Source organism: Lipotes vexillifer, unplaced genomic scaffold (assembly GCF_000442215.2).
Source record: "Lipotes vexillifer unplaced genomic scaffold, Lipotes_vexillifer_v1.1 scaffold1330, whole genome shotgun sequence".
NCBI classification, from domain to species: Eukaryota; Metazoa; Chordata; class Mammalia; order Artiodactyla; family Lipotidae; genus Lipotes; species Lipotes vexillifer.
Genome location: NW_006787533.1, coordinates 294,590 through 307,809, shown reverse-complemented (window position 1 = coordinate 307,809; position 13,220 = coordinate 294,590). Strand labels below are relative to the sequence as shown.

The following is a 13,220-nucleotide window of genomic DNA, read 5'->3' as shown; positions in this document are numbered from 1 at the left end:
CGCTCTTAAAGTACGTATAACAACTTATTTGTTTTGTTTTATCAGAAAAAATTAGTGAAAAACCGCAAGACAGGATTCAGCTTTTCAATCATTCAAACCAGTTGGTTTGTAAAGACCAAGCCAAAATTCCATTGATATACTACTGCTCATAGTACGCTGGGTGGAAAGAAAGCATGTGGATTTTTTCATCTAGGAGGTTTTTTACCCTCCTCAAAACACTCTCAAAGCAACTTTCATCTAAAGGCACAGTGAATGTCACAATTCAATCCTTTTATACAAACGTAAAAGAGTTCTTAAATTGAGTAATTCAATGATTTTGAGGATATACTTACTTTTTATTAATTATCAAACATTTTAAAAGCTGTTCTTTCCCAAAGGGGAAGCATGAAAGCTCTCACTAAAAATAATTTAAGATGTTAATTACTGTCATTTATGAATATCCATTTATTATAACTGATTTAATATTCATAATTCCCAAAATTTTTGCTTATTCTGGGAAACAACGGGATTTTAATGAAAAAATTAAATAAGTAGCACGCTTAGAAAGGAAACCCAGGTACAGTGAACCAATACTTTACTATTTACGATATTTTCAAATTAATCTCCTTTTTCTTTTTGGCCTAACCATAATAGTTGTCATTTGGACTGAACTGTTAGAACTTGGAAGCCCGTGCACGAACAGTGGAAACATCTGAAAACAGAACCAGGAATCCTTCTGCCCTCTTAGGTTTGCTCCAAATCCTAGGGTGATGATTTCCCATGTCAATGATTTAGCCACATTATAACTGCTGATCTGAAGCAGTTTCCCCCCATAACATTCTGGGGCAGCAGACACAGCAGGCCAACTGAGGAGTCCTCATCAAAAGCTTGTAGAATGGAAAGGGCTTAGAGATGGTAGGAAACAATGTAAGTGGAGCCAGCTGCCCCAGGGCATGGGGCAGAAGCTGTGATGCCAGGACAGGCAAAATCACTGAGTCACTGATACCCCAAGAGACTCAGTCTCTCATAAAAGCGACTACTCATTTGTACCAAAGGGGACTGACATACCAAGACTGAATTTTGTGTGGCAAACTTTACCCAATATAAATTTTCAAATGTTTAAAAAAAAAAAAAAAAAGTTTGTGTGAAAGCCAATTAGGGAAAACGTATTCTTCCACTGAAACCAGGTAAACTTCATTTTTAAAGATTATCATTATGCAAAGAAATTTATGTAAAAGTCCAAATTTCATAAGGCTACCCTGTCCTTTAAAATACCACATTATTAAATGAAACAGACTATTTTGTGGCAGAAGCAGAGACTCCATAAGCAAGTGTAAAAGGAGACATTCAATCCTGGCCTTAAAGAACAAAACTGTTATGAATTCATTTTTCATAAATCTCTCGAGTCTAGCTTTGATGTGTCAAATGAAAGTAAAGAGCAAAGGTACATGACAACTTGTCTGATATACTGAAGACAGAGATGCTAATGTATATGGAATTGAGCATGATACTTGGTGCTTTCTCAAATACCTTCCCATTTAATCCTCCAAGCAACCCACACAGATAATACTCACTTCCACTCTTGCCCAGGATGTCATGGCTAGTAAGTGGCTTATCCAGAATTTAAATCCAAATCTAACTCCCTACAAACAGCCTCACTGCATCCCTAAAGTTGTATGTTATTTAGGCTTTTACTATGGGACGTTGAACGTGAAGTGATCTTCTAATGAGAGTTTGTTGGTTACAAGCCACTGGACTGACTTCCTTTCTTTCCAAACCACTCCCATGTAAATAATTCATTCATTTATAATGTATTTATTTATAATTATTATGTATTTATAATTCACTCATTTACAATTTATTTATTATGTGTCCCACCTCTATTTGGGTATGAACTGAGACCACCTGCCATACACAGTTCTGTAGCAAACGAGGATCTCTTGTATTCTAGCATTATCATTGGAAGCCCATGCACTGGTACACTGTCTGAACTTAGCCAGCCATGATCCTCTAAGTGTCACTTGCCTGGCACATCTCTGGGACTTGTAATGTAGATGGACTGCAGGCTCATAGATCCTAAACAGAGACTTGGAGTGCATACAGCTCACAGTACCCAGACGGGACTGGGTTTTGCCAGACATTCTTTTTGGCGTTGCCTGGCTAAGGGCCAGACAAATACTACAGAGAAGCTACTTTTCCACTGAAGCACTTAAAGTTTTTGTTGTTTTTGTTGTTCTCTGATTAGTCAAAGTTTTCAGAATAGAAAGTACTGCTTCTTTGAAATATTATAGATCAGAAGCAAGACTCTGGGCTGTTTTCACATTTTGGCACTTGCAAAAAAGAGCAACAAGCAACAAGAAAGAGGAAGCGGAAATCTTCAAAAGGTTAAAACACCCACGGGGTATTGCCTTTAAACTATCAGCTCTCAGCTTTAAATTCTTTAGTTTTGAACTGTAGTCTGCTCTACTTCCCAGAACATGTTGGAAAGCAGAGAGGCAAATATGTCATTTTCACTAATTGATTGTCCATGCAATCTGTTGAAAGTATTAGAAGTTTTAGGAGGAACTTGTGTCCATAGGGAGTCTACAGCCTCAGGAGTCACTAGAGGAAATATGAATGGCTGGGACTCGTGACAAGCCCAGGACGTAGGATTCAGCCAGCATTGTAGGCCACATCTCAGCCAGTTGTCTGCTCAGCTGAGAAATCATGCTGAGTTGAACTAAGAATATCAAATGTAATTTTAGGTTTCTTCTATCCCATGTTATAATAAGCATCCTGGCTGAGAAAGTTCTGAGCACCTATCCAGAAACAACTTCCATTGAACAATCAGTAAATAATGTGCTCAAAAGATTAAAAGTATTCTCCTTTCAAAATGTTATTTTAGCATCCTTATGATTTCAGGTTCATTTCCAGTTGTCAGCACTCAGTTTGCTGAAAATAAGTTATTGCCCTAAAAATACAGTGCATTTTCAATTATTGCTGTAATTTTGTCAACTTAAATTTTGATAGAAATAAAAATTATATAGATAGTACAAATTTTGAAAATTACAAAATTCTAAAATTATTTCTCTATATAAGTAAATAAATAGTGATTAGCAAATTTAGTAACCTGCCATGTAGGCCTGAGGTGTAGTATCTGCACTGCATCAGCAGCCAAATATTGTTCTTTGTCATCATCCTTGAGGCTTATTGAAATATGCAAGAATCCAAATGCTAAGCAAACTGATTGATCTACACTCGTGTAGCTAAGGAAGTATATTTAAATAATGCAGATTTCTAAGCCAAGACACAGGAAAGGAGAGAAATGAGAGCAGTTCCTTTGGCATTTCAATGAGAAATATGCAATGAGGTGTTTGAGATATAAAAACAGTCAGAAGCCAGTAGTGCAGGTGAAACTGCATTGAATAAAATACTGATGAATCTGAAGCCAACTCAATAGAAATTCTCAGCTAATTGCAAACTCTATTAAGCTTTCAGAAGAGAAGCAGAAGACAGGAAAACAACTGTATATTGCTAGGTACTTTCTAAAACATTCTAATATTTTCACAGTCATGCAAATGAGAACCAGGGTTTAAAAAGATGCCTAGGAGTTTGCATCCAAAGAAAAAGCTGTGCCAACTGTGCTCCCCTAAGCAAGACAGGAAAGAAAGATAATGCATTCTAGATTTTTCTTAACAGGATTGAAATTAAAAATTACTTTCTGGTTGAAGTCATTAACTAAAAGTTAAATCAACCAAAATGCTAAGCATGTGAGCATACTGGATAATTAAGGTTGTATGTCAACAGGACTGATTTCCCCATAACTGTGCAGACATCAGATCCTAACAGCTTTCCTCTTTTTTAACTTATAAATATATTGATAAAAGCATGAGGAAAATTTATGTACTTGAAAGAATTTCTTCTAACAAATGTATTTGTTTGATAGGCTTTGTTTCTATTCCAGTGTCCTGTTGTTGTTTTAGCTTGTTTGAGGGGAATGTAAAGATAATTTCTATTATGCAGTGGGGGTGTCAGAGCATTTGATTCATTTAGATCAATGGCAAGATTACTGAAGGGATAGCTGAAATGCAGCGGCTACTGAAGCATGAGATTTCACTGTCTCCCATCATCCATCCTGCTCTGCTGCTTCCATGGCCCCATGTCCTCGTGCAGGTGTCTGTCTCGTCTGTCTGATCTTGTGTCTGTCTTGTCCAGTTCTCCCTGCAGTTTCTTCCTGTGTGTCTGTTTGTAGATGAAGGGGCTGAGGATCAAGTGGGTCCTCTACACAGGTTGCCCAGCCACGAACCTGCCACCAGTGGGGAGAGGCGTAGGCTCCTAGCCCCCTCCACCATCTCGGTGTCTGTGCCTGATGATGACCCTTCCAATTCCGATGGGGAGTACTATGAGAATCCTTTGTTCAGTTCACAGTGGACTACCTCTAGTGTGCTCCCCAGTGTCCCAGCGCAGAGTGCAGAGGCCCACTTAGACCAGGAGAAAGGTGAACCAAGCATGGTCCCCTTTTGCTCCCCCTCCCCTGCCTGCAGCTTTGACCACATGCATCATACTAAGTGTGCTTTCATGTGTGGAGTGGGAGGCACAGGAGCCTGCTTTCTCCATATGAAAGTGAAGTCCCTATATAGCTCAGTCCATCCAAATGCCTCAACAATTTATGTCTAAGAAGCCTTATTTGAGACATGTGAGTACTTCCTTTTTTTTTTCACGGCTTCTGAGAAGGAAGCAAAAAAAGTTCAAATAAAGTATGACTTCTTTCTGCCCCTTGCAAATAAATCAGTGGGGGAAGAATATATTCTCTTACCCAAACCAAAGAACATGAACTTTAGTATAATTTTATCCTCTTGGATACGTAATATTTCTAGGACCAGACTTCAATAGAGTTAGGTTTCTTTTTAGTGCTATGTTAATGTGATAGCTCTTTAAAAGAGAAAGGTCTGTTTAGGGTAGAATAAATGTTATGGAATGAATTTATTTCTCCAAATCACTTAATCATCTACAGAAACTACAGAGGCTTCCCTAGGTGACCTAAATCTTGCTTCAAATAAGTAGAAGTGGGCTAAAATGAGGGAAATGCTCCAAAGCTTTTGTCATTCCAGTCTCATGAAGGTGGAGACCCTATGTATAGTTGGCTCTGGTGAGGATAAAATAAGTGGGCAGTGGGCTGCAATTTGTCTCATTCTAACAAGGTACTTTTATAAGGAAAATAAAGAGAGCTCAATTTTTTTTTTTTTTGCTTAGGTGAAGAAGTTATTTTCAAATGAGGAAAAATAACTTGCTTAAATGAAGAGTTTATTTTTATATGACACAATATTTAATGTAAGGGCACATAGTTCCAAGGCAAGAGCACCAGTGGCTCAGACACTCTGATGGAGGAATATAACCCATATTGAGTACAGCTAAGTGAACTTAAAACAGTTCAGAAAACTATTTGAATTTTTGAATAAAGAACAGGTGTGGAAATAAACATGATTTAGACAAAATGAGAAAATGGAAAGCTAGAAAATTACATGGATTTGGAAAACATGTAAATTAAGTTGATAAGATTTCATCCAATAAGGTGCTATATTAAAGCAGCTATATTAAAAGTCTCTTAGCTTTAATCAAAATCTCTAATTCTATGGCATTATACAAATTGCCTTAATAATGAGTTCGAATCTGAATGCTTAAAATGTTACTGACATAATTAAATTACAACAGTGAAAGTTTCTGAGTGCTAAATGTGAGAAAATAGAAGTAGTCTTCTTTTTTCCCCCTCTAAGGATTTTAATATTTCTCAAAAAATTTCTTTCCATCTGTAGTCTTTCTCATAGGTCCAATTAAACAATGTATAATCGTTTCATAGGAATTTCATAAGAGTCATTCACTTGCAGAACTAGAAAACAGCTTATATATTTCCCTCTAATTTCTTTTTTTTGTATGTATAAATTTATTTATTTATTATTTTTGGCTGCATTGGGTCTCCGTTGCTGCGTGTAGGCTTTTTCTTGTTGTGGCGAGCGGGGGCTACTCTTCCATGCGGTGCGCGGGCTTCTCATTGTGGTGGCTTCTCTTGTGAAGCACGGGCTGTAGGCGTGCAGGCTTCAGTAGTTATGGCTCATGGGCTCAGTAGTTCTGGCCCACGGGCTCTAGAGAGCCCCTTGGCTTGGTAGTTGTGGCTCGCGAGTTCTAGAGAGCAGGCTCAGTAGTTGTGGCGCATGGGCTTAGTTGCTCCGCGGCATGTGGGATCTTCCCGAACCAGGGCTCGAACCCGTGTCCCCTGCATCGGCAGGTGGATTCTTAACCACTGTGCCACCAAGGAAGTCCCTCCCTCTAATTTCGTAAGCAATAAAATGGGATTTATTTTACTGACATTTGAAGTGTAAATGAGAAACAAATGAACACGATAATTCATGGCCTTCATAAATTTATTTTTTACGTTTTAATTGTTAACATTTTTCTGTGTGATATACATCTTTGGGGAGGATATTTTGGCAGTTTTGTTTCCACTCAATTATCTTTCCTTGGTGGTTTTGTTTTGAATTGCAGAAATGAGGCTTTATAATATGCACATTTTCTTTCTTCAGTGACAAAGAGAACTATACAAGAACTATATTACTGATATTTCAGTGGTTTGAACAATCTGATAACAGTCATGTCCCAGAGGTAGACTTTTCTAAATAGTAGTGAAATTAACTCTTACCTGGACCTTGTTTTTCAAAATATTTTACTTACTTCTTGAAAATTTTTACATTCTCCAGTCATATAATGCAATGAAGGTAAAATTAAGTTTGGTAGCCTTTGGCCTTAAAAATACTAAATAAATTATATTTTAAAGAGTTTTGATGGATTTCATGATAAAGCTGATAATAAGGTAGTTGACTGGATATTATTTTGAGACCAGGCTTTTTATTCCCAAAGATTTCTTTAGCAAAGTTTGCGTGTTTTAAATTAAGTAACCAGAAATTCGTATGTAGGGGCTTCCTGCATTGGAAAAAATAGCACATGTCTAACAAATTTAAAGGTTTGTTTCAGCACATCAATGCTTCTATCTTTTCACAACCATCTGTTATCTGGCAGTACCATCTCTTATTTCCAGCCAGCTTTCCACATTGTGTACAACTTACTGCCATTTCCACTGAGGGTAATAGTGCAATAAAACCCTTTCAGCTCTCAAGTTTTAAAATAAAGAGCCTTTTCATGAGATTGTAAAAGGCATCATGATTTGCAGATTATGCATAATAATTTTCCAAGCAATACATAATGTCCATTGCATTAGGATATTAATTTGCACATCCAAATGGTAAAAGAGGTTCTTGTGAGGTCAATATAATCGAGCTGAAAGTGTTCCTTGAATAATATTTCTGTTGTTTCATGTATGTTTCTGTGGTCATGATGTCAACATCTTTTTCCTCCCTAAGAAGAAGAAATGCTAGCGAGTCCAATGGCCGAGGAAGAAACACCCCTCCCACTCTGCCTGGGAAAGAGTGTGAGGCTGCCAAGGCCTCAGACCAGCCCAAGGGCCTCAGTGAGGGCCAAGTGGAGTCTAGTGCAGAGGCCCAAATAGCTCCTGAAGAGAGCGCCCCAGCAGGGACCCCACAGGAGAAAAGTATAAAAGAGGTCACGGAGGTGTCTCCAGAAGTAAAAACCCCTTCCTCTGCCGGGGAAGGTGTGTCTTTCTTAGGATTTGCATGTGTTTTGTTGCAAAAGATAGATCTCTCCAGCAGCTTACCAGCCTGATGCCTTTCCAATGCTATTCCATCGCTGGGTCTTCTCATGATCCCAAAACCACTGTTTGAGACTTAACGAGCAGAGAGTGTGGCTTGTGCAGGTGCTGTGTGGCAGCTTGATTTTCCACTGCTGCAGCTGATTCCTGGTTTTACTTTGCCATGATACAATACGCTTTGCAGCCAGGCTGATGACACTATGTGAGCTTTTTTCCACCCCCGCTCTTCATCTCAAATGTTTGCCAGTCACATTGCTAATACATGTATATTTTTATTTTTATTTTGGGGGACAGCAATTCATATGCTTGTCTTTCAAACTGTAGAGATGGATTTTGGCACATACAGGCTTAAACGGTAGAATCGTTTTTGTTTGCAACTGCAGTGTGCTATATTTTTTTATGCTTCAGTGAATACTGGTTTGGTTTCCTTAAAAGCGCCTGCTGATGCTTCTCATATCATTTCCTTTCCATGGCAGCCAACCCCTTTGATAATCACCATATCTCTTGAGTTTTCATTCATCTGACCTTTATTAGAAAGTTCGTATAGTATTTCTTTTCTATTGTGACAACAAGACACACAAGTATATAAGGTAATAATCATCCATTCACTTGCTCTTCAGGAGATGACTGAGTTTCATTTTCCAGATAATTACATTTAGCCCTATTCACCACAGTGAAATAACTTTGACCCTAAAATACAATTGAGACTCTGAAGCCTTTTGGATTGGTGAACAAATAAAAATTAAAAAGAGTCATTTAATCTCTGTGAAGCATCTCTAAAGCCAATACTGGTCAGTGCTTCGCCAGTTGGTCACATTCCAGAGAATGAGGTCATGACCAAGGAGAGAAAGAATTTTAATAGTTGACTCTTTAAAATTTTGTTAGTCACATGACTTCCCAGTATTACCAGTATAATTCAGATTTTCTTACATCTACCATACAGAGTAAGTAATGATTAGGACTTAAGAATTTTGATATGTGGTAGAAATTGACTTGTTAATATTTAGGTCATATCATATAAAGTCAGTAGTAATCATTTACTTGTATTACCGAAATTTAATCTCAGATGACTTCTAAAAATTTATTCTAGTAACCTTTCAGTGCCCCCAAAATTGGTCCTGGAACTTGTCAATCCAGTTAACTGAATTTATTTAACACATATAACTATGACTTAATTTTCCTTCTGCCCATGGCCTGCAAATTCACTTACAAATTAGAAACAAAAGAAAAAGGTCAGTAGAAATCAATTCTTTCCCATATTTAGATTACTATATAGATTCTTTTGTACCTTAATGTAAGTTACTTATTCAATATTCTTTAATTTGTAATTTTATCTGTAGAAGGCACATGAAATTTTTTTTCTACTGCAGTATACATCACATACTGTTTAGAGAGATCAAACAAAGGAAAAAAGAATATTCAAAATATACTCTTATTACAAGTTATGTACACATTAATTCACAATGGGAGTTCATTTTAGCAATCGTACAAATATATCTCAGTCCTGACATTTTCATATTGATTTTTAAATGAGTAGCATGCTTGCATGTTTCATAGTTTTTCTTTATACCCTACCACTCATTTGCCATTTCAAAATATAATTTTAAGCTTACTGCCTGAAAGCACTTGCCTATTATTTGTTTAAAAATCAACCCAATTACTTCAGGTTTGCTTACAGCCTCGAAGATGGAGTTTCATGATCAACAGGAATTGACTCCCTCTCCAGCCGAGCCATTAGACAAGGAGGAAAAGGAGTCAGAGAAAGAAAGTAAGCCTGGTGAAGACCTTAAACATGCTGCCTTAGTTTCTCAGCCTGAGACAACTAAAACTTCCCCTGATAAAAAGGACATGCAAGACACAGAAGAAGAAAAAGTACCTCCCACTCTGTTTGGGCATACTCTGGGTGCCAGCCTAGAAGACACAAAACAGAAGACAGAACCGAGCCTAGTGGTACCTGGTATTGGCCTTCCCGCAGAGCCCTCAGCTGCAAAAGAGCAAAAGGACTGGTTCATCCAAATGCCAATGGAAGCAAAAAAGGATGAGTGGGGTTTAGTTGCTCCAGTATCTCCTAGCCCCCTAACACCCATGAAGGAAAAAGACGTACTTGAGGACATCCCAAAATGGGAAGGGAAACAATTTGATTCTCCCATGCCAAGTCCCTTTCAGGGTGGAAGCTTCACTCTTCCTTTAGATGTCACAAAGAATGACATTGTTGCAGCAGCATCACCCTTTGCCCCCGCCCTATTACAGCCAGATGACAAAAAATCTTTGGAAGAAACTGGTAGCCCAGTGACTGCCAAAGATAGTTCTAAAGTTGAAGAGCCCCATATGGATCAACCTGACAAAATGGCAGAAGCACCAGCCTCAGAGGCAGTTACATCACCCAAAGATGCTCACATTTCGATTGTGGAAGAGTATGTTCCAGAGGAAGGTTTAGGAGAGGAGAAAGGGGCAATAAAGCAAGAGAGTGTGCAGATAAAAGAGACTCCCACCTTCAGTGAACAGGAATCTATGCTTACTGAAAAGGGACCTCACCTAAAGCTTGAAGAACAAACAACCATTTCTGACGAAGATGCTGTGTCAAAAGAGAGCGAAGCCCCAAAATTGACAGATGAAGAAACAGGTGTAATTCATCCCTCCACAGAGCACACTTACTCCAAAGAAGAACCGAAAGGCCAGGAGCTTCCCACAGATATATTAAAACAGGACTCATTCCCTGTAAGTTTGGAGCAAGCAGTTACCGATTCAGCCATGACCTCTAAGACACCGGAAAAAGTCATGACTGAACCAGCTGCACTAAGTGAAAAGAGTGCCACCCAGGAGCTTTTTGAAGAAAAAGTTGCTGACAAAGATAATAAGGTTGAAGGAGTTGGAGCTATAACATCAGCTGAGCTTGACATGCCATTTTATGAAGATAAGTCAGGAATGTCCAAGTACTTTGAAACATCTGCCTTGAAAGAAGAAGTGACAAAAAGTATCCAGCCAGGCAGTGATTACTATGAACTGAGTGACACAAGAGAAGGTGCCCAAGGGTCTTTTGATACCGTATCTTCCATGTATAAAAACGGCGACAAGGCACTTATGGCAGAGAAAGACTCCCAGCCCAGTGCTGTAGCACAAGAAGCAGGGTACAGCACTCTTGCACAGAGTTATCCATCTGACTTACCTGAAGAACCCATTTCTCCTCAAGAAAGAATGTTCACTATTGATCCAAAAGTGTATGGGGAGAAAAGAGATCTCCACAGTAAGAATAAGGATGATTTGACACTAAGCAGGAGTTTAGGACTTGGTGGTAGGTCTGCAATAGAGCAAAGAAGCATGTCAATCAATTTGCCCATGTCTTGCCTGGATTCCATAGCCCTCGGATTTAACTTTGGTCGGGGCCATGATCTTTCTCCCCTTGCTTCTGATATTCTAACCAACACTAGTGGAAGTATGGACGAAGGAGATGATTACCTTCCAGCCACAACACCTGCAGTGGACAAAGCCCCTTGCTTCCCAACAGAAAGCAAAGAAGAAAAAGAACAGATAAAGGGGGAAAAAGCTACTGGAGAGGAAAACACCCAAGTCGAGCCATCGTGTGAGTCACCTTTCCTAGCCAAAGATTATTACAAAAATGGTACTGTCATGGCACCTGACCTGCCTGAGATGCTAGACCTGGCAGGCACAAGGTCAAGGTTAGCTTCCGTGAGTGCAGATGCTGAGGTTGCCAGGAGAAAATCAGTCCCATCAGAGACTGTGGTGGGGGAGAGTAGTACTGGCTTCCCCCCTGTCGCTGATGAAAACCACGTCATTGTTAAAACTGACAGTCAGCTCGAAGACCTGGGCTACTGTGTGTTCAATAAATACACAGTCCCACTCCCATCACCTGTTCAAGACAGTGAGAATTTATCTGGGGAGAGTGGTTCCTTTTATGAAGGCACTGACGAGAAAGCACGAAGAGACTTGGTCACGGATCTTTCATTGATTGAAGTCAAACTGGCAGCTGCTGGAAGAGTCAAAGATGAACTCAGTGCTGAGAAAGAAGCATCCCCGCCTATCTCTGGTGACAAATCAGGACTGAGTAGGGAGTTTGATCAGGAGAAGAAAGCGAATGATAAGCTGGATACTTTACTAGAAAAAAGTGAAGAACATGCCGATTCAAAAGAACATGCCAAGGAAACAGAAGAGGCTGGTGATAAAGTTGAAACTTTCAGATTAGGAGTAACCCATGAGCAAGCTTCAGCCAAAGAACTGACAGTCTCAAAAGATGCATCACCTCTCATAGCTGAGAAAGCAGAGAAAGGTCTTAGTTCTGTGCCAGAGGTAGCTGAAGTAGAACCATCCCAAAAAGCTGAACCAGACCTGGATTTTGCTGCAAAGAAAGCTGACCAGGGTCAGTTAGAGGTTAAAATCAGTGACTTTGGACAGATGGCCTCAGGGCTACACATAGATGCTGGAAAGGCAGCAGAGCTTAAACTCAAGGCTACCCAGGACCTCGCCCCCTCATCCACAGCACCTCAGGAGGCAGATGCGTTTATGGGTGTTGAGTCTGGCCACGTGAAAGAAGGCACAAAACTTAGTGAAACAGAAGTCAAGGAGAAGGTGGCCAAGCCTGACCTGGTGCACCAGGAGGCTGTAGACAAAGAGGAGTCCTATGAGTCCAGCGGTGAGCATGAAAGCCTCACCATGGAGTCCTTGAAAGCTGATGAGGGCAAGAAGGAAATTTCCCCAGAATCTTCTCTAATTCAAGATGAGATTGCCATCAAATTGTCTGTGGAAATACCCTGTGCACCTGCTGTTTCAGAGGCTGATTTAGCCGCAGAGGAGAGAGCTGACGTCCAGATGGAATTTATTCAGCTGCCAAAAGAAGAAAACAAGGAGACCCCAGATATATCTATCACGCCCTCTGATGTTACAGAACCATTGCCTGAAGCCACTGGAGCTGAACCAGCAGAGGCTGAGAATGAGGAAGAAGAGATAGAAGCCCGGGGAGATTATGATAAACTGCTCTTCCGCTCAGACACCCTTCAGATTACTGACCTGGGTGTCCCAGGTGTCAGGGAGGAATTTGTGGAGACCTGCCCTGGTGAACACAAGGGAGTGATCGAGTCCGTTGTAACCATCGAGGATGATTTCATCACTGTCGTGCAAACCACAACTGATGAAGGGGAGTCGGGTTCCCACAGTGTGCGTTTTGCAGCCTTAGAGCAGCCTGAGGTAGAAAGGAGACCATCCCCCGGTGCTGAAGAAGAGCTTGAGGTAGAGGAGGCAGCTGAAGCCCAGGCTGAACCCAAGGCTGGCTCCCCAGAAGCTCCAGCTTCCCCTGAGAGAGAAGACGTTGGACTCTCAGAATATAAGACAGAAACCTATGATGATTACAGAGACGAGACCACCATTGATGACTCCATCATGGATGCTGACAGCCTCTGGGTGGACACTCAAGGTGTGCATTATCTTTTTAAATTTTCTACTCCCAAATAAAATCCAGTAACCTAGTGGATTTTTTTTTCATTTTTAAACATTTTAAAATGACCCTTTATCTCTTGATTTTGCATTTTTTTAA

General features: G+C 39.9%; 1 protein-coding gene across 6 annotated transcripts in view; it reads left to right on the top strand.

Annotated features, from left to right (window-relative positions):
- The window catches only part of MAP2 (microtubule associated protein 2), a 217,838-nt gene that overhangs the window by 170,000 nt on the left and 34,618 nt on the right, over positions 1–13,220 (top strand). For 2 of the 6 annotated variants that reach the window (XM_007460222.1, XM_007460221.1), the window contains one exon: positions 9,342–13,100. The exons of 3 other annotated variants lie outside the window; for them this stretch is intronic. In XM_007460222.1, coding sequence (XP_007460284.1) covers positions 9,342–13,100 — 3,759 coding nt within the window. The remainder of the gene's footprint in view (positions 1–9,341; positions 13,101–13,220) is intronic. One more of the 6 variants, XM_007460223.1, reaches the window with a different exon arrangement.